Source organism: Heliangelus exortis, chromosome 1, assembly GCF_036169615.1.
Source record: "Heliangelus exortis chromosome 1, bHelExo1.hap1, whole genome shotgun sequence".
In the NCBI taxonomy this organism is placed as follows: domain Eukaryota; kingdom Metazoa; phylum Chordata; class Aves; order Apodiformes; family Trochilidae; genus Heliangelus; species Heliangelus exortis.
Genome location: NC_092422.1, coordinates 94,601,286 through 94,626,976, shown reverse-complemented (window position 1 = coordinate 94,626,976; position 25,691 = coordinate 94,601,286). Strand labels below are relative to the sequence as shown.

General features: G+C 39.5%; 2 protein-coding genes across 6 annotated transcripts; one reads left to right on the top strand and one right to left on the bottom strand.

Annotated features, from left to right (window-relative positions):
* Window positions 1–309: 309 nt before the first annotated feature.
* On the bottom strand, window positions 310–4,867 carry ATP5PF (ATP synthase peripheral stalk subunit F6). 4 transcript variants are annotated; one of them, XM_071755215.1, is made up of 4 exons: window positions 4,843–4,867; window positions 3,923–4,111; window positions 2,608–2,732; window positions 310–438 (listed from the first exon to the last, which is right to left on the bottom strand). In XM_071755215.1, the coding sequence occupies exons 2-4, from the start codon at window positions 4,090–4,092 to the stop codon at window positions 410–412; spliced, it is 324 nt and encodes a 107-aa protein (XP_071611316.1). In that variant the 5' UTR covers window positions 4,093–4,111; window positions 4,843–4,867; the 3' UTR covers window positions 310–409. The 4 variants fall into 4 exon arrangements, with proteins under 4 accessions (XP_071611316.1, XP_071611335.1, XP_071611344.1 ...); XM_071755234.1 differs by lacking the exon at window positions 4,843–4,867 and adding an exon at window positions 4,562–4,788; XM_071755243.1 differs by lacking the exon at window positions 4,843–4,867 and adding an exon at window positions 4,623–4,787.
* Window positions 4,868–4,994: 127 nt separating this feature from the next.
* On the top strand, window positions 4,995–24,987 carry GABPA (GA binding protein transcription factor subunit alpha). 2 transcript variants are annotated; one of them, XM_071755182.1, is made up of 10 exons: window positions 4,995–5,222; window positions 8,039–8,139; window positions 9,846–9,990; window positions 10,908–10,992; window positions 12,619–12,864; window positions 15,030–15,224; window positions 16,016–16,072; window positions 17,086–17,226; window positions 18,549–18,741; window positions 22,121–24,987. In XM_071755182.1, the coding sequence occupies exons 2-10, from the start codon at window positions 8,063–8,065 to the stop codon at window positions 22,347–22,349; spliced, it is 1,368 nt and encodes a 455-aa protein (XP_071611283.1). In that variant the 5' UTR covers window positions 4,995–5,222; window positions 8,039–8,062; the 3' UTR covers window positions 22,350–24,987. The 2 variants fall into 2 exon arrangements, with proteins under 2 accessions (XP_071611283.1, XP_071611290.1); XM_071755189.1 differs by lacking the exon at window positions 4,995–5,222 and adding an exon at window positions 5,401–5,802.
* Window positions 24,988–25,691: the final 704 nt, after the last annotated feature.

Sequence of the window (25,691 nt, the reverse complement as noted above, 5' to 3'; positions counted from 1 at the left end):
ATTAGTACATCTGTTCCTATGCTTCTGGTTGTGGCTCCACTCACTACCGTAGGGTTTTGCCATGTATTTAGGGTTCATGGGTTTTTTTTCCTGAAGAAGCTTTTTGAATGTGATAAACTCAGAAAAGCAAGTAGTTCCTTCTTGGTGTATCATTATCATTGTTAGAACTTCCCAGCACTGAAATGTAGCTTGCAAAGTAGTTTTGCAGTTTTTCACTAAGAAACACTACTGGTGCCTCCTCCATCACTTGAAGAGCTGACAATCATAGCAAACTATGGTCACCATAACGTTAAGAACTAATTCACGGTCTGAAATCAAACTGAACCACTGCATTTATTAAGTTACAACTGGTGCCATGTTCAGCAACTCCATTGATATACACTGTTCTTTGCTGTACAACCTGCAGAGATCACTTTGGAGTCTCTTCAAAATTGGGCTCTAAAGGAAGAAGGGGAGAGAGAGAAAAGTCGTATTAGTCTCTTTTTATTCCAGCCTTAAACACTACAATTAACCTGTTATTCAAAGAAAACTAAACTTTAAGTTGGCAAGTCAAAGGAAGTCCTTGTACACTGCAGCCTACATCACCACTTTGTTTGTATAATGGTGTGACTGGATGTGGGCAGCTCTAAACAATGAACAGTCATGGAGACAGATCTTTTCCACCTTAAAGGAGTAATGAATAAGGTTTTAAGACAGACTTGCACCTCAATAACATTCTGCCAAAAGAGCTTGTAGCAACATCTGAGGGATGGAAACAGGCAGCAGAGAAAGTGAATGAGTCACCCAGAATGTTAGTAGACATGTACCCTAGTATTTTCAACATAGCTCTGATATCAAGTTACCAAGGTCTTCTTTCATTATTCTTATAGCTGATTAACAGAACTCAGTGCATAATTTCAGCTCCACTCAGCAAAAAATACTCTCCACATACAAACACTCAAGGAGAGAGGTCTTGATGTCAAAGGTGCAAACTCAGAAGGGTTAGGGCTTTTGTCAGATGTGCTGTTAATGCGTTTTCTCTGCTACAGAGTCTGAGAGATAAGGATTGTTTTACAGCAGTCTTCAGTAGGACAAAAAAATTGAGTTTCTACTCATTTAACCATTTAGCTTTTTAAAACTTTCAGTAGGCATTCACTAACACAGACAACACTGAAAGAACAGTCTGCCCCCAGTTTGTTCTGTTTGTGTGGTTTGATTCATTACTAAAAAAATCTTGAACTTTAATATGTATTGTTTCACATATTACACAGAAATAAAACTGAATTGAAAGAAACCGTATGCTAAAACTGGGGAGGGGAGAAGAAATACAGTAAGATTCTACTTTACAGGTGCTCTGTTTTGTTTGCATCATTAACCATCTTGACACCAAATTTTTCCTTAATCCAACAGAAATACCACCAAAACCCAACATATTTTAGGTGTGTTCCTAGTCTAACTTAGAATTTCTGATCAGAACTATAAGTCATGGACTACAGTGGCTTTACCTTGGGCTGGCTGCCAGATGCCTGCCAAGCCTTGTGCTCTCTCTCTCTCCTTCTCTCCCTCCCACCACAAGAGGGTTGAGAATAGAGACAGTATTTTTTGCCCCTTTTTAAAATATCTTGTTAGAGAGGCACCACCAGCATCTCTGACCAGCTCAGCTGTGTCCTGCAGTAGGTCCATTTTGGAGCCAAAGGGAACTGGCTCTGTCTGATGTGTGGACAGCCTGGCAGAGGCAACCACTGTGGCCCCTGTTACCACAACCTGGCCACATAAACAAAACACAGTGGCAGATTCAAAAGACTGACAAATCCCAGCCACCAGCTGCTTACAGCTTGTGAGAAAGACACCTTAACCCTGCAAAAACTGAGTTCAGCTAAAATTGCTGAGCAATGAGGAAAGAAACAAAGAACTATAGAAACAGCCCTGTCTGGGGAAAAAAGAAAACAGTCGCCTTTGTGTCCCAAGGCAGAGTCTGTGCAGCTGGTTTGCATTCTTGACAAAACAATAATCACAAGCTTTCTTCTTGTCATAATCAACCTGGGCATTGTGAAAACATGCTAACACAAACCTAAGAGCAGTTAAAAAGGAGTCAGAGCCAAATAACTGAAGAAAAAGGCTTAATATAATCTGGTCACAAAGTAATCCTAAGCAAGAAAGTTTTATGTTCTTTTCTTGAAATCACAAACCTTCCAGATGAGCTTACAAAATTTACAAAATGCAATTTAGATGACAGAGACAACTGGTTTTCAAATTAAATTAAAATTAATAATTCAAATTCAGTTAAATCAAATTAAAGTCTGCCAATCTCTTTAATAGGAGAAAAAGAATGTAAGAGTAGGCCCTAGGCCATTTTTTCAGGGCCTGTTAATTACCTTTAACACCCTGATCTGACCACAAGTTTCATTAAGTAGCAGTTTAAATAAGTTCACATATCTGCTGGAAAAGGCAATCAAAAAAAAGGAGTCAGAAGAAGATGTGTACTGTACAAAAGCAAGGAGATTCACTGAGGGCATCTTACATGAAATTAATGGTCCAAATAACAGGTAAATGGGAATTAAATAAGAAAACCGGTCAGTGAACATCTTTTTACTTGCAATTAGAAATTCTGTAAGATTGTTAACTCACCCTGAAATTTAAAATCTGGAAACTTGGTTAGATCTCCTTCACCATATGCCCGTTGAAGTCTGGCAAGGGCTTCATTCATGTCTTTCTGAAATTCAGGGCCTGCATCAACAGGCCCTCCAGCTTGCCTAAAAACATTAAAAAGTCCGGTTGACAGTTCAGTTCTGAAATTTCCTGTGGAAGTTCTACATTTTCGTGGTGATTTATTAATTAAAAACCTTTTTTACAACCAATGAAAGCAAAATATTTAAAAGAGCTCAAAAAGTAGAGATATAACACACATCGGGGCCTACTTACCTTATATTATACATTAACAAGGTTCTCAGTGTAAAATACAGGATTTCTACCACCAGTGATGAAAATCCAAGCTGCCTTTTCAAATACACACTAAGTAGCCAGGCTTTCAGGGCTCTTACTTTCACTCATTCCAGGTATGCCTTCCCAACTATACTGTGATTTGTACCTCCATTATTTCTGAATTAGCTTAGTAAAGCTAATTAGTAAAGCTTAACTTGCAAATAGGACATGTTTTGAATACTAAACAAACAAAACAAGCAAAAAAAAAACAAGTAGGAGACAGGGCAGCTGTCATAGGAATTTCTTGTGCTACAAATACAAAAAAATTAAAATAGTAACTCTAGATTACCAATGCTCAGTTGTACCAACACAGGTATCACTTATGGTTGGTAAAGCCACCAAAAATATTCCTGCTTACACAGGCAGGTTCATAGGTGTGGAAATACACCTTTTCCTGCAGTAGAACTAAGAAGTGACTTACCTCCTTCCCAAGAATAAATTACACAGAATTGCTATAGTTTTAGTTTCCTGTTAGTTCATTCAAACGTTACAAGAATCTAAGATTCCATTTGAATGAACTGAACATTAACTTAAGATGTTTAATCAATCAGCCTCACATTTCCATTAATTCCCAACTGCTTTTGGAAGCTATAGCCATTCAGCTTCTGGAAACAAGACTGGAGAATAGCTGTTTTCCTCATACAAAACGTGAGCTTTTGGGTTGGTCTTTTTTTCCTATTTAGCACATAGACGTGTAAAAACTAACATGCTGTGCAAAAAAAATGTACTGAATTCCTCAAGAATTACATCAGCTTCTTTTAAGAGGAAAAATGGACATTTGCTGTCAAGTATGCAGCAACAAGCCTTCTCACTTGTGATGCTACCAATAATTGTTGCAGGAAAGCAAAACAACCTTGAAATGTTTAGAGACTGTATTACAAAACTACCATGTTTTAGCATTTCTTAGAATCAACATTTTCCCCTTTTTGCCATCAGCCTTAAAGCCATCTCCTTTACTTACTTGCTCTTTGTGTTGTACTCTCTGATCTTGTCCACGAAGAGCTTCTGAACTGGATCGAGCTCTTTTGCCTTATTAAAAGCAATAGCAGAAAACCCAATGTTTCTGCGCAGGTGAACGGACACAGCAGAGCGAAAAAGGGAAGAAAGTCGCAGAATCTGTTGCAGAATCATGATGACACCGATGTGTCCGCTGGAAAACAACCGAACAAACACCACAGAAACACAGACTTAGCTCTTTGGGAAATACACACCCATAAAGAAGCCTAAAAGCGTAGTTCAGAGACGAGCTTTAAACAATAAAGAGTATTAAAACCAGCGCGCACCCTGGGATGGAACCCCCCGGAGCCGCTGACCCCAAGGAGCACCGAGGACACTCAGCACGTCCCGGCCAACTCCGCGTCGCGACCGCCTGTCCCTGTCTCACACCAAACCGAGACACCGCCAATTTCAGGTTTCGCCGTTTTTAAAGAAAAAAAGTAACAACTTTAAGGCCGCCAACGCCAGCAGCAGCGCCGGCCGCCGGGCCCCCCGCCCCTGCCTCCATCTCACCGCCCGGGAACCCCCCCCCCCCGCAACTGGCGGGCCCGCAGGCGTCCCCCGAGCGTAAACTGATAAGGGGGGAGCCGTCCCAAGCACCCACCGGACCCACCGACACCGGGAGAGGCAGGGTGCAGGTCCCGTCCCGACCCAGCTTCAGTCACCTTGGGAAAGCCGCCTCCGCCGCCACCCGGGTCGGGTCCGCCCCCCGCGCAATGCACGCCGGGAAGCGGCCCCGTCCCTGCCGCCACAGCCCCGAGCACCGCGCCCGCGGAACCCCGGGAGGCGGCGGCGGCGGCTCCGCCTCACCGCACAGGCCCCGCCGCGCTGCTGCCCCCACGGGTGGGGTAAGCGAGAGCGCGGAAAAAACAAAAAAACACCCACCGCTCAGCCTCCCCGCCGGAAGCAGGCTGTACGCTTCCGGGTGAGGGGACAGGGCCCGGGAGAAGGGAGGGTGAGGGGGAAGGGGGGTGACCGGCGGCACCATCCCCGCCCCCGCCCCCGCGGATTGGCGGAGCGCGGGGGCCGCCGGGAGCTGTAGTTCCCGCCCCGGCGCGGGGGGTGGCGGTGTCGGCGCGCCCTCCCCCGCCCGGGCCCGCGCTGGGCCCCGCTGCCCAATCCCGAGCGCGCGACGGCCCTCTCAGGGCGGCGGCGGCGGCAGCGGCGGCGGGACCCGCGGGAGCTGCCAGGGCCGCGGCCGGCGGGAGGTGTCGGGCGGCCGCTCCGCACGGGGCCCGGGCGGCGGACGGCGAGAGCGGCGGCGGGTGAGCGCGGCGCGGCCCAGTCGGGCCGGCCCGTGTTTTGTTTCCGTTTCTCCCCGGCGCCGCGAGTCTCATTTCCGTTTCGGGTTCAAACAACGACGAGGCGCCGCGGGGAGGAGGAGGAGGAGGAGGAAGAGGAGGAAAAGAAGGGGGAGGAAGCGGGCGGGGTGGCGGGAGGGAGAACCGGGGCCCTGCGGGGTGGAAGCGGCCTCGCCCGGGCGCGGATCTGCGCCGGCCTGGCTGCGGCACCGCTTTGCCCGCCGGAGGGCCCGTGGCAGCGGCCCGGCCGTCGGAGGATCGGGACGGGGAGCCCCGTCCTGAGCGGCCTCGGCGGCCTCGGGTCAGGTCGCCGGCCTCTCCGAGAGCGGGAAATGGAGGCGGCGGGGCGCGGGGAAGGGCCCTGGGGCAGCGCGGCGGGGCTGGCGGAGGGGGAAGCCCTCCCGCCGGGAGCGAGCCAGGCGGGCCGGGCAAGGGTCCATGAGCCCTCCGCGGGGTATCGAAACTTCCTTGCGCATGTAGAAATCTCTGTCGGGTGAAACGTAAAGAGGGTGTTTGCTTCGTGTGCCTCCTGGTGTTCGGCCAGGTACGTGCTGCACAACCTCTTCTCCCGGTTGGGGTTTGTTTTCTAACTTCTGATTCTCGATGAAGGAAGGAAACGCTTGAAATCTGGCACCTCTGCCCCGTTTAGTGGTCCGCTGGCTTTGTCTTAAATCTCAACTGTCTGATAACTTGCCAAAGCTGGTCTGTAAAAGATCTGTTGGCTGTTTGTGTCGGTGTTTACCAATTTGAATGGTAAGAGGGATGGGTAGTGCCAAGTGTCCCGTGAAACTGAGCGTATCGGAGGCACAAATGTCTCCACTGATTTGGCCTCAGTATCACTTGATAGTGCTTACAGGTTCTAGTAGGTGCCCCTATTTCACAATTGCCTGGTAGGATAATAAATGCTGATTTTAGTACTTCTAGTGTATAGTTTGTGCCTGTGTCATGATTGGCTTGTTATTTGCTTAATTCCTTGTGTTTCAGGGAAAAAGATAGATCTTAGAAGAGCATTGGAGTTTCTCCCATGATTGCAAATGCCAAACTATAAAAGGTACCAGTGTAGCATTGGGCTGTTAAGTAGGGAAAACCAGGCTCTGTTAACAGGTGCCTTCTCTTCTGTTAGTGGAAGTGTGTGTTAGAGTCAGGTTCTTTCCTGGATAACCGGTAAATCTTGGGGCTTTTTAGATTTTAGGAAAAATTAAAAACAAATGGGAATCAGTTTGCTGTAACTTCCACAAATCAAGCACAGTTGTGCACATTCAATTTGTGCCAGGGGAGATTTAGGCTAGATATCAGAAAGAATTTCTTTACTGAGAGGGTGATCAGGCAATGGAATGGACTGCCCTGTGAGGTGGTGGATTCTCCATCCCTAGAGACATTTAAAAAGAGACTGGATGTGGCACTCAGTGCCATGGTCTAGCAACCGCACCGGTGGGTCAAGGGTTGGACTTGATGATCTCTGAGGTCCCTTCCAACCCAGCTAATTCTATGATTCTATGATTCTCCAAACAAATACTGCTGTTGTGGGATTCTTACCACATTGACCTTGCTAGAAAACCAGGCTGTTTGACAGGCTGCTTTGTTCTCAGCAGCCTTCAGGTAAGGCTCAGAAAGCTTAGTCCCATCTCAATCTATGTGTGCTTTCAGTTTTTGCATCATTGTGCAGCAACAAATTTTGCTAGACTTCACATGAAAAGTTTATATCACCAGGAGTCTAGTGTAGGAAAGAGTGAGTAATTTTCCCCATTAGATTTCTCTGAGCTGTTAATGACTTTACATGTTTTCATAATGTCATTCTTTCTACCTGTCATCTCCCTTTCTTGCATCTATGTTCAGTGGGACCATCTTTCTTACTCTTTCTGTACCTGCTGTCCGTGCTTGTATTCCCCTCTCCTACCTCCCCAGTGTAACCAGAAATGCAGTAGAACATGCAAGATGCAACCACAAACTGCCTTTGAAGAGTGAGTGTACAGTTACTAGTCCAGCTGCCAATTTGGAATCCAATCTGTAAGAAATTCAACATGTCTTACCTATTCTACACATTCTATAGTTACCATACGCTTTACATAGTTGCCACGCTGTAAAAATAATTTACTTGCGGTGCATCACTTTGCATTTACCAACACTGAAGATTTTCTGCCCCAAATCACTGGAGATGGTGAGTTCTTTCTCCAGGTCTGTGTAGTTTTCTCAGTAACTTACAAATAAAGCAAGGAAAAAAAAATCCTGGCCTGGCCCCAGGATTTTCAAAAAATTTTCAAATTTTTTCAAATTTTTTTTTTCAAATGTTCACATCTTTTGAAAAGATTTTAAAAAATCCTTTAACTTATTTAATTGAGCTTGTCCACATTTTTCAGAAGCAATGTTTCAAATCACAAAAGGTAGCATGTAGCTGAATCTAAATAGCAAAAAAACACTGCATAACTTGAAAATAATTTTCCTAAGTTCTTTGCAACCAGCCACTAAGAGCCTTAGCTGACTCATAACGAAAAAAGCTCAGTAAATGTGGATGTGTACAAGAAAATCAAGCTTGAGACTCTGTGCTGATGTCCACTTATAGCCCTGGACTTACACCTAGAGTGTTTGTTTGGGGAATAGGTATTGCCATGCATCTCGTGAAATCTGTAATGTGTGTTAGCTTGTGGCTTTACTTTTTAGGTGAATTCTTGTTTTTAAAAAGCTGTCCTTGTAATTGATTTTTTAAAATGTTTGATAGAATGCAAACTATCATCTAATTTTGTTGGTCTGTGACTTACCAAAAAAATCTTTTTTGTTCATAGCTCTGTTCTTAAGACGTTTTAGCCATGACTAAGAGAGAGGCAGAGGAGCTGATAGAAATAGAAATTGATGGAACTGAGAAACAGGAATGCACTGAAGAAAGGTATGTACTGTCTTTGCTTTTTTGGCATCCTTAGGCAGCAATTTATATATTTGTTTTCTAATTGGTTTCAGATTTGCAGCTGTACATACTAAGTTTGGTTATTCAGATTTATTAGTGGATATTGTGTAATGCTTCAGAGGTGGCCATGGTTATGAAATAAGTACAAGTGTTTTCTAGGTAGTTTAAAGAAGTAATTTTACATTGGCAGAAGTAACTGGCTCAGTATGATCTCTGTAATCCTGCTGTTGATTGTTTCCACAGTTTTTCAGCTTTCTTGCTAGATAAGAAGTTCTCAGGTTTGCTTGTGTTCTCTCCTGTATTTCTGTCTCTTGTCTGATTGAATGGTGCTTTTTTTGAAGTTGGATTGTAGCCACTATAGGAAACCAGTGTAGTCCTATCACGTTCTTCAGTCTTAATTTCTTTCATCTCAAACATTTCGTCTCCCCCTGGCTATGCTCGCAGCAGTTCTTTTCCCCGACTTTCATAGAATTACTGAATGGTTTAGATTGGAAGGAATCTTAAAGATCACGGCTGTAGCAAAATGTCTGAGTACAAATGTTGCAAACCTTTTAGCTTCAGTGTATCCTGTAACTGAGATGAACCTTTTGATTTTTCCAGTCTACTGCTTTACTGTTACACAAGATAATTTGGTTTTAACAGAGTCGAAATGATGTTCTGTTGACTATAGTGTTGTTAGGACCATTGAAACCATAGGATGCAAAGTGTGCTATTGTTTGGCTTGAGTATATCAAACTGTTTTTTGGTTTGGTTTGTTGTTGGTTTTTTTTGTTTGTTTTGTTTTTGTTGGTTTGGGTTTTTTGTGTTTTTTTGGTTGGTTGTTTGGTTGGTTTTTTTTTCCTTCCTAATGCTTTCCTCCTAATTTTTGAAACTGTTTTTGAAAGCACAGAGGGAGTTAATGGGTTGACTAGAACTAGCTGAGGCTGGTAGGTGATGTGTTCTTTAAGAACCTGTTTTGGGGAAGTGATTCAGAACTACTTACTAGTTTCCTCTATTCTGAACAACTTGCATATTTTTGCTACTTACAAACTAAATAGGACTGTATATTGGTTTCCTTATGTTTAAATGTAGGTTATTAAGACACAAGTCCCATACCACTGATGTTTCTGAATACCTACACCCATATTGCCATAATATTAGTGCAGGACAGCAATGACATGAAACTAAGGTTTCATTTAAGTCTCCATGTTGCTGTAATTCTTTTTGATTGTCTCTTGTGTACATTAAGCTTATCCTTGTGCTGACTGGTGAAAAAATATTACTCTGTACAAGAGTAGACATTTGTTTTGTTTTTTTTCCCTGTTAATTTTTTGTCTTTTTTTTTTTTTTTTTTAACTTGAATATTTTTTAGTCTAGGCAAGACAAATAGAATTAGTTTATTCTAGATGCAAGTTAATAACGTAGCATATACTAATCATTACTAAATATCTAGAAAACAGTGAAAATAATCTTGGTATTTGGTGTAGCTTTCTAATAGCAACAGGGTAAAAGAAGAGTTACATAATTGTACAATCAGTTGGACCAAATTTAGTAATCCATTCTTAAGCTAAGACTTTTTCTGCATGGTATTAAGATCTCGGAGCCACTAATACCTTTCATGTAGTTTACTTCTAACTTTTTTAAAGCTTTCCTGTGCCTACTGTATTAACATGTAAGTAATGAGTTCTTGTATTAATTTGGTATTTAAGCATTGTTGAGCAAACCTACACCACAGCAGAATTTGTAAGTCAAGCTATTGACATCAATGAACCGATCGGAAATCTTAAGAAGCTGCTGGAACCCAGACTGCAGTGCTCCCTGGATGCACACGAAATTTGCCTTCAAGATATCCAGGTAAATTGAAAAACTGTAAAAGGTTCAACCTCTTAACAAAGAAGAGTTTTGCATACTTCATCCCTTGCTTCTATTTTTCTTGGAATTCATGCTTCATTTGGTATATAATTACAATTAAGACTTTAATTTTATATCAGGCTCACTATCATCAGACCCATCAATACATACCTGCTAATTCAGTGTGAATAAAATCAAAATACTTTTGGGGTTCCTGGGTAAGAAAGCAAATGTTTACCAACTTGCAAGTAAAAGATCAATGAGAACAACGACAATACTGTCTACTCTTGAGGTAGCCCACATCATTTGTTGCTGCCTGAACTTCCATGAGTCTAATCTCATTTTTAATCTGAATAAAGTGAGAAGGTTTTTATACTATTCAGGTGCACAGACAGCAAGACATTACTCAGGAAATTGCCCCCCTTGTGCTTACAGTGTCACCACCTCTTAGTGTAACTAAGTTACACTTATGCAGTGTAACTGTCTAAGAACTATCTAACAACTTTGCTTTGTATTTAGCTGCATGTTTCATTTGTAGTTACAATCAGACATGTGTCGCTTCTCCAGAAGAAAACATGCTTTAAATACAAGAGTGTTAATGAAGGTGTTAAAAATTGAGAAAAGGAACTGTAGATAATTTTCACAAACTGAATGTACTCCCAGGTATTCAATTGCTTTTTTAGGTTTAAAAATGTTCCTGGAAATGAAACTACCTTATAGAACAGAATGGCAAGTTTCAAGTTTTGTTGAAATTCTTTCTGTCATGTGCTTTGTCTACATAGTACTAAAAACATTTGAACACTTCTTCAGAAAATTTGCTGCAGTGTTAAGTACTTCTAAAGTTTAAAACAGAATAAATGTCTTATAACTGTGAGACTTAATACATATTTTTTAATTTTTTTTTTCTCTCTTTTTTCAAGCTGGACCCAGATCGAAGCCTTTTTGACCAAGGTGTAAAAACAGATGGAACAGTGCAACTCAGTGTGCAAGTAATATCTAGGCAAGGTAAACATTTGAGTTTGTCTGATGTACAGACAAATTAATATTGTAGGAGTGCTTGTGAGCTAACCTGGTACCCTACTTTTCCTAGTTGTAAAGTTGAGAAAATCACTGAATGGTCATGTAGCTTTAGAATGTCTCTTATCGTGTACTGTGGTTATAAGTAATAATAATTAAAATAAATAACATGGACTGCTGCTGTTTGAAATGTTTTGGGTTTTTTTTTCTAGTAGCTTCATATCAGTTTTTGAGTAAAAAACCAAAACCCAAACAAAAAACCCAAACCAAAAAAAACAGCCGCTAAAGCAAACAAAAACAAGACAGCAAGTTTCTCCTGGAGTAGACTGTCTGATTATCTGATTTGATTTATGTCAGCAAAGCAGATTAGAAAACTTTGGGGCAGACATTGTGGCTTAAGTGTAGGTTAGACAGAAGAAAGCCTTTGTTTTATATTAATAGTATTAAGTAAGACCAACAATTTCTATTTAATGCCAAGTGTCAGTTTGACTAGTGCTAGGTTGAATCGTCCATTCTCCTTACAAAGGGGAGTAAACTACATTTTTGGTGTTAAAAATAAAGTAGAGATATCCCTCAGGGAAGCAAAATAACTGTTTTTAATTAATGGCCAGTAACTTGCAGTATACAGTGTTCAGATCTTCATTTTCAAAAGGATGCAGGTGATATTCACTATTATCTTATATTTTCTTCCTGTGGGTTTTGGTGGTTTTTTTTCTTCTTCAATACAAAACTGGGCTGCATGACCATGGAGCACAGGAAGCTGCTTTTTTTTGTTGTTGTTGTTGTTCTCTCTTTCTGATCTTAAAAGAAACACCTCAGAGTACTAAGTACATTTGTGTAGCTTCAGAACAATCCTTAGTGTTGTTTTTCAGGCCATGAATGATACTTGGCATTTAAACAGCTTACCAGAAAGTTGTCTGCTGAAGTTGTGTTAAGTATGGCATGACAGAATATCAGAAAATAAATGTCACGAATAATAAAAGGAAGATATTTGGATCACTAACAGGGAAATGGACTTGTTACTCTGGCTGTGGTGTTCTTTTGAGCCACAGGGAAAAAAGTTTTTTATGCCATCTGCATATTTTTCTAGCTTTCTTTTAACTAGCTATTGAAGACACTGCCTCTTTTGCAGGATACCAAAAGGAAATGTTAACTCTTGTGTGTAGATCCCAGAGAAATTGGGGAAATATAAAGGCTGAAATAAATGCCGCTTGGTTGGGGGAAAGAGGTGGATGCTTTGTTCCGACTTTCTAGGTTTGCTTTTTTTATTTCCTTTGGTTCTGTATAAATCCTGCAGACCAAAATACTTGTTCTTTATGCCTGCATGCTGAACATTCTGTTCAAAATACTTTAAATGGCTGTAATATTGGAGAAGGAAAGAGGGACAGCTTTATATGCACCTTACTAAAGGTGCATACAAGGTGTTATACAAGAATATAGTTCAGTATTTCATTATGGTATGGGACACTTGCAGTAATATGTTGATGCTTTTGTGTCATGCTTCTTTTCAAAGTATGCTAACACTTATTAGCCAGAGAGCTTCAAAACAATGTTTTTGTCATGTTTGCATTGGTATCTTTAAGTAAGTTTTGTGTTTGTTCTTTTTGTACTTAGGTATAGAGCCCAAGTTAAACATCCTTGAAATTGTGAAGCCTGTGGAGACCGTGGAGGTGGTGATTGATCCAGATGCCCATCATGCAGAGGCTGAAGCTCACCTTGTTGAGGAAGCTCAAGTCATAACCTTGGATGGAACAAAACATATTGCAACAATTTCAGATGAAACCTCTGAACAAGTGACACGATGGGCTGCAGCATTGGAAGGCTACCGGAAGGAGCAGGAGCGCCTTGGAATACCCTATGGTAATGAGACACAACTCCCTGGGTGTGCTCATGCAGGGGCTGGGTTCTTCAGTTCATTTGGAGAACTGATGGGTTTTTATGAATGGTAATTAATTTTGGTGATTTAATTAAAGTGCTCCTCAGAATGTAATAGCTCAGAGAAGGCTTCATAAGGTATGTGTAAGCACAGTGTGAGTACCTGCATAAGAGGAGGCTAAAAATAAATAGAATCAGTGCTTTTAATAGTTTTATTAAAATAATGTTTTGCTCCATAACCTTTTTGTCATTGCAATCATCATTTTTTGAAAGCGATTTTCTTCTTCCTTTCCTCTTTAAAAATGTGTCTTACTGAGAAAGCTCTTTTTCATGTACATCTTTGAACTAGACTCAGTACTTGATGGGAGTTGCCTCTAAAAAAAATCAAAACAAATTGTTGATACGCTGTTGGATGCTGAGGCTGAGTATGGTGTAAAAACAAGATTTTGCATGAAAAGCTGTACTCTGCTTCAACATAGTAGAAAAAGATGATTCAGAACTGATTATAAGTATTCTGGTAGATACCTGGCAAGCTGCTTATTTGTTGTTATAGTAGAAAAAGCATCTCACATATACATATACATATACATATACACATGTTTATTGGCTGAGCCATGTGGTGGGTTGCCCCCAGCTGATAAGGGGCAACTTGCTCACTTTCTCTTCAAAGCCTGGTAGGAAAGAATCAAAAGGATCAGAGCAAATTAAAAAAAAATAAAGTGTTGGTCAAGATAAAGACAGTTTAATAAGTGAAGGGGGAAAAAAGGAGAGAGGGGAAGGGGGGTGGAGGGTGGTAAGAAAAATGGATGCAGAAGCCATCACTCCCCTCTTGCAGACTGATGACCAGGGAGGCTTCATGCAAGGACTACTTTGGAAGAACTGCTTGGGTTTTATTGCTGCTGGTGATGTTGTATGGTATGGAAGATTTCTTTAGCTGTCTGGGGTCAGCTGTCCTGGCTGTGTCCCCTCCCAGTTTCTTGTGTACTCACAGCCTATTCATTAAGGTGGCTGAGAGAGAAGCAGAGAAGGCCTCGTATCAGAGTCCAATACTCTCTGACCAGGTTCTTTTAGATATTTCATTCTTGGAGTGTGTAATGTTTAACATCAAATTTATTTCAAAATGGTTTTTGTTACATGAGATTTCTGATTTAGCAGAGTGAAACAAATTGTACTAAAAATGCAGTATGAAGGTGAGTTACAGTTAGAAAAATACACCAACAGCAATCACAATACCAATGTGATTCCCAATACCAGTGTCTATAAAATGTGCTTGTCATCCCAAATTTGGGTGCCCAGCTGCCTGTAAGGAATACATGGGTTGAAGCCAGCCCAAGCCTGTTGCTCTTTTCAGAATTCTGTTGCTTATGCAGTCACTCCACAGCAGCAGCTAAAACATCAGTCAGTGTGTTGCCAACAGTGTTTTGATCACCAACCTAAAACACAGAACAATATGGTGTTCTATAAAGAAAATTAACTCCATTCCTGGCAAGCCCAGTATGATGGTGATTTTAAGTAGTTCAGAAACTGGGATAATGTGATTGAATTTAGAATGTAATATTTCATCAGAAACAGATGCTGATCAACATATTTGAGGAGCATCTGGTGTGAGAGAGAATACTCTTTTTAGAAACTGAAGACCTATAGATAAAAATTTATTTTTTGTGCTTGAGAAATGTCAGGTATAGTTCTGATGTAAAAGCTAAAGAAAATCTCTTCTTTGCCCTTTCCATCTCCCCACCAAGCCGTATGACTCTATCAGCATTTTAAGAAGAGTCAGCTTTCCATCCAGTCAGATTTGGTCATGGTTAACTACATTTCTTAATGTAATTTATATTCTTTTACAGAAATTATTATAAAACTAAAAATATGCTGTCACTGAACTTTACCAGAATAGTAGCACTGACTGGCCTAGAAGCAGGCCCTTTTTCAAAAATAAACAGACAACAAGAACCCCCCCAAATAAAGGTTTTTTTTAAAGGCCTTCAGGAAAGGTCAAAGAAATGAACTCTGGGTTATACTTGTGTGATCAGCAGACACTTGTGTTTCATCCTCATGGTCAGTTACAGTAAAAACCAGCTCTGTGTCTTCTGTGAGAAGGAGCCCTGCAGTGCATAACGGGGTAACTTGCAGCTTTGTCTCTCTTTTCCCAGACCCCGTGCAGTGGTCGACAGACCAGGTGCTCCACTGGGTGGTGTGGGTGATGAAGGAGTTCAGCATGACTGACATCGACCTGAATGCACTCAGCATTCCTGGGAGGGAGCTTTGCAGCCTCACTCAAGAAGACTTCTTCCAGCGTGTCCCACGGGGAGAAATCCTCTGGAGCCATTTGGAACTTCTTCGAAAGTGTATGGGAGATTTTTCTGTGACTGGTTCTAGTTTTTCCCCCTTTTCTCTTCTATCTTTTCTTTTTTTTTTCCTTTCTTTGAAGATGAAACTGATTATGAGCAGTTGTGTTTCCTCTCTTCAGTATTGGCAGTGAAAATGAGGGCATCAAAACAAGATAACAAGAGGTGTCTGCTGTTGTGAAACATGTCTGCATGCTAAACACTGTTTGCCTGTCATTAAATTTCAAAATGAAGAGGGAGGAACTAGTAACTGATGATTCTTCCTTTGTTTTAATAATGATTTTTAGTTTGTCTTCTGAATTTGTCAGCTTTCTAATTAAATATTGATTGTGAGTTATTTAATGTACATCTCTGTTGTATAGAAGTGAAGATTATTAAGCGCAGGCAATGAAATCCTTAGATTTCACACAACACAACCAATAAGTTAGTCATTATATGTGCAAAATACAATAATATGTATGTGCATTTTGGGTTGGCTGTGCTTGGATGTAACTCTGCAGACCAAAAGCTCTTTCCATTTTCATTTACATGACACAGCTAAAGGTTTTAGGGGGTGGAGAATGCATGAGATACATTGAAAATCATTTGGTGCATTGGTCTGAAAATTAAGTGACATGTTAAATGTCTCTGCTTACAGGACCATGAACCATGCATGTTTTTTGCAAAGTGACACCAAATTTTGATTTTTTTTTTTTCCTCTGTGAAGTATGAAAGCGTTGATCTTCAGGTGACTGGAAGTTTGTGGGCTAGACAAAAACTTACCCTTTCATTTTTTTCCCCCTCATTTGCAGATGTGTTGGCTAGCCAAGAGCACTCTGGAGAAATAGCAACTGTTACTATTGATCAGCGTAAGTGTTTCTGCCTGCTGTTAATTCACACTGTTAACTGGTTGCTGATTTAGCTCTGTGCTTCAGTTCAGCACTGTAACAGTGCAACATCTAGCAAGTAACTCATGAGAGCAGTTTTCCATGGTGAGGGGAGGAGGACACTTAAAAGCAAAATGTTTACATGTATAAACATTTTTGTATGGTTTATATAACCTGACTTTGAAAGTTTCTAATTTCTATTTTGGATGATACGTTTTCTATTGTCTTGAAATAAGCTATCTAGGATGCATATTTGAGGTCTTCAGTTGTTCTTTTTTTCATGTTACATATTGCATTAATTAATAGATGTATTAAAATGTTATTATTTCAAAAGAAAGTGTTTCCAAAAATTTAAAGGGAGCATGGAAGAGAAAGCTTGTTTAAAAAACTATACTAGAAAAAATACATGAAAATAACCTTCCTGTTATTTCAAACTCATTCTTCTAGCTGCAGTAGTGTAATCAATTATTAAAATGAATCAATTTTCGAAAGAATTGTAAGCAGCTTAAATGTTAAATAGGCTGTGTATTGCCTCCTGAATTTTTGTCTAGTTAAAGCCAGCTAGAGTGGGCATTTTTATCATCTTACACCACTGCAATAGAAGAGTATTTGATTGCAGTTTGTGCAGCAGGTATGGAGGTTGTACAGTGACTATAGAGAAAAGTGCATTAGGGTAGATCATATGGGAACAGCATAAAGATGAAAACAAAGGCAGCAGAGGGTTTTTTAAATGGAAACATGTAATACACATGATAGTGAACTAAAGCTAGTGTTTTATCTGCAATGTAGCATCAATTCTAAAACCCCAGTTTCTACTGTAGAAGCTAAAAGTCTTTAAATTATTCTTGATGTTGTGACTTAGAGAGTGTGCCTTTTTAGCAAAGGAAAAACACCTAGCGCCTAGATGTTAGGATAATACAGGTAATAAATAATAAATGCATATTTCTGAGCCAGTAATTTATAATTGATGTTCTGCAATGTTCTCTGCTTTACAGCTGTGCAGATTATTCCAGCATCTGTACAGCCTGCTACCCCAACCACCATTAAAGTCATAAACACCAGCGCAAAGGCAGCTAAAGTACAGAGAGCTCCAAGGATCTCTGGGGAAGATAGAAGTTCCCCTGGGAACAGAACAGGTATTGGCTCCATTATTTGTAAATGCAAATGCAGTAAATAGCTACTCATTAATTAGAGTTACAGCTTTGTAGAATATGTCTTTGTCACGCCAAATGTGAGGTTTGTAGAGTTCATGTAGTATGAAGGGGGCTGTATAGAGAGAGTGTATCAGAAGCACCTACAGACCTGGCACTGTATTCAATTGTGTCACAGCTTTTGAGTCCTGCAGTAAATGTGATAGATAAAAATGTTTCTTTTTCCTATCACTTAGCAGGCAATACTCTCAAAAGACTTGACAGCATTTGCTCAAGCTTTTAACTTTTTCCCAATTTACACTTGCAAAAAGGGGAGAAAATAAACTGTACGTTGTAGAATACAACTAGACTAGCCACTACTTGCTTTATTTGGTCGACTTCTCCCTACCCCAGTTTGGTGACTTAAGAATTTAGCAAGGTTCAGATTCCTGTTTTGTTAAATGAATGCACCTTCTGGAAAAGTGCACAACAAATCAGCAGTTTATTTTTGGAATTAATGTTCTTCACTCATATTCTTTGACTGTTAATAAATCATCTTAATTTCTTTATCTTATTTTTTTCTTGTTTTCATTTTACTTTTTGTTCTCTCCACTCTTGTGAGTTTTTCTACTAAATCTTTTCATTTCCCTTGAATTTTAATTTATTTTAAACATGAAAGTCTATTATGATGTCATTCAGGATTCCTAGGCTGAAATCAGTGGGGAATACTTCGTGTTTGTCCCTTTAGACATTAGGTCTGCTATCTGCATATTGCTGAGAATTTAGAAATTTAACTGCAGTCACTTGACTTAAAAAGAAATCTTAATGATTGGACATGAATGATGTTACACTGATGCAAGCTGAAGTTTGAGGTTGTTTGTTTTTTGTATTTCTAATATTTCATGTTGAAAATTGGAGACGAAGCTATTTTTTGAAAAAACTTCTACTTGATACATAAATGTGTGTATGCATATGCCTGGAGAGGAATAAGCAGCTCTTGCTAAATCTGTTCTGTTTTAGGGATAGATGTGTCTAAATGATTTGATGTAGTGTTATGATTGTTTTTTTCTGAAGTTTTAGGGACAGATTTATGAGAAACTGATTGTTTTTTTCTTATTCATCAGTTTCTTTTTTAATAGAGTAATAGCGATGACTTGGCTGGAAAATGTTTAGAAAAGAATCATTAGAAAAAATTAATGAAGCTCAAGTTTTCCTTCCATCACACATTCTCTGTTGGTCTGCTTTAATATGTTAGTTGAAAATTTTTAGCTATGAGGGGAATGTAAAAAGGACGTATTGAAACGGATCTTGTTATCCCTGTTCAACAGGAAACAATGGCCAGATCCAGTTGTGGCAGTTTTTATTAGAACTTCTCACTGACAAAGATGCTCGGGACTGTATTTCTTGGGTTGGAGATGAAGGAGAGTTCAAACTGAATCAACCTGAACTGGTTGCTCAAAAATGGGGACAACGCAAAAACAAGCCCACAATGAACTACGAGAAGCTCAGTCGAGCTTTGAGGTAAGAAACTTCAGGAACTGATCAGGTATGAGGTGATCTACCTCACTTGGCTACTTCAGTATCATGATGCAAGACTGGCAGTCCTCTGAAGCTACTCCTTCCTATCAGATTGTACTAGTCTCGGGGGTTTTATCTTTTATTTTCCTTCTTATATCTTTTCTTTTCTTTTTTTTTTTTTTTAAGAGTCTAGTACAGCAACTTCTTGAAAATATACTTTATTTTTTCAAAATTGTTGAACCCTGGCACGATGGTTGATTTGGGTAGCTCACTTTTGGAAATATTTTTTTTTTTATGTATCTTCAGCAATTATGCTTTCAGTAATGTGCCAAATAATATTAATTACTGGCAAAGGGTACATAAATATATATATAATCTTAATGATTGACTTCTGTTTATAATTTACAGTTTACTTGTTCATGTTCCTCTTGCTATGGTATGAAGTGATAATTTCCTTTAAATATGTAAATGTTAGTATTTTTCTGTAACTAAACTTTTTCTAAGTTCAAATATTCATTGATCCATTCAATTTTTCTTATGGTGGGGATGTTAAAATAGAGTTGACAGGTAAGTTTCAACAGTTGTGATTCCGACACAGTGAAATTTTATTATCTAAGTGGATGCTTTTCAGGCTGTCTTCATTCTGTCATGATTTTGTAGTTTGACACTGGTAAAAGGAATCTGTCATTGAATCACTGCAGGGGATGCACTTAAGGAAAGGGAGGAATGCAAGTACCTGAATTTTAGACCTCTTTGGTTTTTTTCCCCTGATTCTTTGGGCTTAAGGAATAATTTGAAGATTTATCCAAGTTTTCTGAAATCGTTAAGAATCTGCTTTTAATTTCTTGTTCTGTTAGGGTTAAATCTGTTTCTCTTTATTAGTTTTCAAGAAAAGTATTTATTGCCTAGTTCTGTAGATTATTTGGGCAGTTATAGGAACTCTTTCTATCGTTGAATTTGCATAGTGTTTGAAGCCTGAGATGTAAGATTTACTTTTCAGCATCTCCACTTTTGGCTAAATCATTTTTTTTAAAAAATCAACTTAAATTTTAAAGTCCCACCTCTATGAGAAACTATGGTAAAGTCTCCATATTCTGACTTTCTTTAGTCTTTTGGGAAGGATTCAAGTAACATCAGTATGTATAATGCTGAGTAGGATTTTAACTGTAGGAGATGCAAGTTTAGAAGGCCATGAATGGCAGGGTCAGTGGGAATGACTGCTCAGTATCTCATCTACATGAACAAGAAGCATCAGAACAGACTGGCAGGCACCAGATGGGTGGCTTAATGATTCCCTTTTGTTTGTCTTGTAACTTCTTTAGGCACAGTATTTTGGATTCCAGAATTATTTTTTGTGTTTGAGAGTGAACAAATTAATAAAAAAGAAACCTTTGGAAATAAATTAAATATGGAAAAATACAGCTTGTAGAAGTTCCTGAGCCCCAGATCACTGAAACCAAGGAAGAGCATTGATACATCCTTACTTACATCATTACATATTCAGTTTCATGCTGTTCCTTAGGCATCCACTTTTGATCTGTTGGAATCTATATTCTTTTCTAGATAGGTCTTTATCTGGTCTGGTCTGGGTCTTGCATTATGTATATATTAAATTAGAATGCTGCTTTTTTCATAGAATCACAGAATCCCTCATGTGGGGCGGGCCTCAGGAGATTTTTGGTCCAACCTCCTGCCCAAAGCAGGGCCTTTCCAGGAGAGCTCCTTCTCAGTCTGTATTGTTACAAAAACACTGACAGATTTCCAGGCTGTTTTTGTGAATTCTTGGGTTTTTATATTGAAGGTATATGTGAAAATTTTTGGAATATCAAAATTATGTAAATTATGCTCATGGTTTTTGAGTTTGGCAACAAACTGCACAAGATCTCAAAGGCAGCTGAAGAACTTCAGAATAATATTCTTATCACTGGGATATTAAACAGATGTCTGCACAGTAATTTGCAAAATCACTATTAAAGAAGTTTTATATTTTAGTCACAGAATTACAGAAATCACGTTCCTCAAAGTGTCGACGTTTTGGCAGCTGCATCAATGTTGTTGTGTTTTCTAACACTTGAGTGTCTGAAGGGATATTGAATGCCTCTTACTGCTTCCAAGACAACACTGTTTTCAAGCTGAATTTTTTATTAAAACAAATATGGTGATGTTTTTTTACTAATGTACTGAAATTACTGTGTCAGTTGTTGATTGATACAGAAAATTATATTGATGCTGTTGAGAAACATGCAAGATCTTCTGCCCAGTTGTAGGAAAAGCAGGTAGTATAGAAAGTAGAACAAGGGTGAAAAAGAGCAGCTTTTCTTAATGCTACATGCACCTTGGTAAAAATATTTGCAATCAGCATCTGTTTAGCCAGTAGTGAAGGGATGCTTGAAGAAAAAGAATGAATATCCAGTACACTTTTTGTGGTAGAGCTAGGAGGCAAAATTAATGTTCTAATTGACTTAATTTTGCTGATGAATGAGAATCATCTTTTCTTTACGAGCATGTAATTCAGAGGACTGAGTATTAGGCAGTCAAGAAATATGGAATGTTTTGTACTACATTTGAGTGATGATCTGGAGGAAATTAATTTATGTGATTTTTTTCTTTCTAAGGTGTTGTGGGGGTTTTTTGGTTGATTGGGTTTGTTTGGTTGGGGTTTTTCCAAATTTATCACAAGCTTGTCAAGCTAATCAAGTCCAAGTTATGTCCCAGCCACTTGAGTGTTCTTGATGAGAAATGTAACATGCATTCTATGAATTCCTGCAGTGAGACAAGAACAGCAACAAAACTGTAAAATTCTGACTTGTGTTCTCTTGGCATTTTGTGAAGATTTATGATGCCTCTGAAGTAGGGTGGTTCATACAGACTTTGTTACCTTTACTGCATTTCTGCTTACTCTGGTAACTCTCCTGTGACATAGTGTAAAAAATGTTCATAGTTAGAGAAGTTGCTTTCAGCTGTAAATAAAGATAAAGGAAGTAATTTTGCCAGCACATGAACTACGCAAAAAAAGAAAAATACAAACAAAATATGCTTTTAAAGTTTTACTTCCATCTTTGAAAACAACGGCGAGAGAATGCCTGCTTTAAGTAGCATAGAAACCACAATGCTAATTTTCATACTGTTTCCAACATGAATTTTTTTCCCTCAGAAAACCAGAGGCAAGTAAAGACAGCAAAGGACTATAATAAAGGAGGAGACACCACTTTCATGCTATGGGAAAGCACTATGTAAAACTTCAAGCAGCATCCTCCCAACTTGTTTTTCAACTGCTTGGAGACCTAAACTTCTGACCTGGCACTTTTCTGCAGCGTATAAAATAATTACCATGGTTTGTTTACATTGGCTTTTTTTTTTTTTTTTCCCCTTCATTTTACAGGTATTACTATGATGGAGACATGATCTGCAAAGTGCAAGGCAAGAGGTTTGTGTACAAATTTGTCTGCGACTTGAAAACTCTGATTGGATACAGCGCGGCGGAGTTAAACCGGTTGGTCACAGAGTGTGAGCAGAAGAAACTAGCCAAGATGCAGCTCCATGGCATTGCACAGCCAGTGACAGCAGTGGCACTAGCTACAGCATCCCTGCAAGCAGAGAAAGATAATTAAGCACTAGGACCTGAAAGTGGGAGCCTGAGGCCTTTGCTATATAAACCAGAGCAGTCGCTGCTCTTACCTTTATCAGAATTGGAAGCTTTTGTTTCTTGGCAGTACAATATAGTGCATGATTTTCTACAAAGAACTGAGACTTGCTTAAATTTGGATCTTGTAACAGCATATATTTCAGTATAAGTTAAGGGATCACCACGACTTCTGCAGCTGTGAGTAAAGGTCTCTATGGTCTGCAGTCTGAAATTGGTGAGAAAGGTTAAAACTGGTCAACACCCTGTGTCCACAGCTGTACAATGTAATTTTTACAGCACTTTTAGCAGAACAAATGAAGTCCCTATAGCAAGCAGGCTGATCAGTTTTCTGAACTCAGTCCTTTCCAGTCTTTTTTCTCTGCTGAACTACCATACGGCATTTGATGCTTTCAAAGTTAAGCAGGTTAATTATGCTCATTTAATCAAGCAGAGCCAAAAGACATATTGGGAGTTACAAAGCATCAGGTTTTTAAAATAGCTTCTGTGATTATAAGCAAAGGAAACTAAGACTAGACCGAACTGAAGATCAGTGCTGAAGAAGAAGATCCAGGTTTAGATCTGGCTTAGGTGAAAAGCCAATTATGACTATTTCATTGTAATATGTAGATAATATGCATATATGAGGGCAACTACTTACCTGTTTTGAAAGACATTGTTAACTCTAGCCATTTAGCAAAACGTGAAGACAAACTTCTTCCCCCACTACCACCCCCATCAGGTGATTTGAAAACTTGAAAACGTAGCCCTCACCCAAAGAGTAGTTTGTTTTGGTGTGGGTTTTTAATGCTTTGATCTGCAGGGTGCTCATACCTGCACAGTAGTCAACTGAAGACTTAAGTTAATCACAGTCAGTAGTCCCTGTTTAGAAATTAAATGCAAGTTGAAATATAGTTCCGAATTATTGTACAGTCTGACCTATTTTAAAATACAAAGGTGTGTAATTTTTTATTTAAAATTATTTTTCTGAACTTGAAGCAATGTTTTTTAAGTTTCATAAGCCAAATGCGTGCTTCAGATCCAGGTGCAAATGAATAGAAAGAATTGGAATGTATCCTGAATTCTGAGCTGTGGACAGTACTTCAGTAAAAAGTAGGCTGCAACTTTTGAACTTCTGTACTGTTGCCTGTTAGGCTGTTTCTTTTGATGGCTGAAAATTTTGTGATTTGGGTTTTGCCCCCACATGTTACTGAGCAGTATGAATATATCACAGTGCATACTTTCCAACTTCATATAAGAGAAACCCCCTCTGGAAACATTTAGCAGTTAAAATGCAGAAAAGGGAAGGCCTTTAGTACTTTAAGGGAACAGGCTACTCTAAAACCTTAAATCAAAGGTTGTTGTAAAGTGAGGTTCTAAGCATAAAGGGTGATTATACTGAGCAGGGAGAGCGCTGGACTCTAGCACTTGATCTGCACAGGGAAATGGCCATACTTGTGGACAGAGGGCAAAGACTCATCTTTGTTTTAAAGAGGCTTTGCAGACAAAGCTTTTTGTTCATAAGTTCACCTGCAGACAGGTTTTACTTAAATAGAAATCTTACATGTAGTTACAGCCTACTTGGTTTCCATAGAAGTGTGATGACGACCTTTTTTTTTTTTTTTTTCCATTTTCTTTCAATTTTAATTTTTTAGCTCTTAAAGCATTCCCATCTACTGAGCATGCTGGATTTGTTTTGTTTTAAAACCCTTTAAGCCCTGAGCAAAATATGGAAATGTATCTGTCACAAGAGGTCACCCATTAATCCATTTATTACTTTTACAGTAGTTACAGGCTGTGACGAACCAGTTAGCAAGTGTTTGAGGGAATTTACTCAAATAGATGCAGATTTGCTAAGCAAGAATAACATGAATCTGATGGTTCTGTGGCAGCAGGTATGTATAACGCTGCTCCATTATTAAGCAGAAGGCACTAGTTTTATTTAGCAGTCTCATGAGAGGCCTTTTAATTAAAATACAGTATAATAAGAAGAGAAGCATAAAATACCAGCTTTCTAGATCCAACTGAACTGTGGGAGGGTAAACTAAAAGCAAAATCGAAATGTAGTATTAATGCTCCATCCCTCTGAATGTTCCTGTGACATGATAGGCCCTCTAGAGGAAAATTCTGATACCACACTTTCTTTGTAAATACATCAGATTATTATTTTGCAGCTTTCAGTAGGTATGATAGTCCTGTGTGTTCTTTGTTGTGGGATCATCTGCTTTTCCACCATGTTCTAATTAGTAAAGAAGGAGTCTTTCAAACAGTATAAAATCACTGTCACATTTTCTGTACTTGAGGGAGAAATCTGTGACTGACTTCATGTCTTCAATAAAAAAAAAAAAGATGTAGAATATATTGTCAAAGATTATTCTGTTGCTGCCAGAAGGAAAACACAGAAAGAATATTCCCAATTTTTTGTAAAATGGAAGGTTTTTTTGCATACTTTTTATTCTTAATAAATAAAGACACTTATACTCTGCTAATAATTATGTACTTCTTTTGTGTTTTGCGTTGGGGTTTTTTCGGTAATTTTACATGAAACAATTATTTTCTATTTTTACTCTGATAAAATATTTGTGCATAAAAAGTCAATATAGTAAATAAAAATGTTATACAGCTAATGCCTGTTGACTTAATTTTTCAGAAAGCCATTTGTAATGACATTCAGGTGCAGCCAGTTTAAAGATTAATTCATACACTTTATTCTCATTTTTCTTAAGACCACAAGGTCGTTACAGGGAGAGGGCAGACTTACCTGTTTCATGGAATCATAGAATCATAGAATTGGCTGGGTTGGAAGGGACCTCAGAGATCATCAAGTCCAACCCTTGACCCACTCCCTCTGCAGTTACCAGCCCATGGCACTGAGTGCCACATCCAGTCTCTTTTTAAATATCTCCAGGGACGGAGAATCCACCACTTCTTGGGGCAGCCCATTCCAATGTCTGATCACCCTCTCGGTAAAGAAATTCTTTCTAATGTCCAACCTAAACCTCCCCTGGCACAACTTGAGACCGTGCCCTCTTGTCTTGTTGAAAGTCGTCTGGGAAAAGAGACCAACCCCCCCCTGGCTACACCCTCCTTTCAGGGAGTTGTAGAGAGTGATGAGGTCTCCTCTGAGCCTCCTCTTCTCCAGGCCAAACAGCCCCAGCTCCCTCAGCCTCTCTTCATAGGATCTGTGCTCGAGTCCCTTCACCAGCCTGGTTGCCCTCCTTTGGACCTGCTCCAGGACCTCGATATCCTTCCTGAACTGAGGGGCCCAGAACTGGACACAGGACTCGAGGTGTGGCCTCACCAGCGCTGAGTACAGGGGCAGAATCCCTTC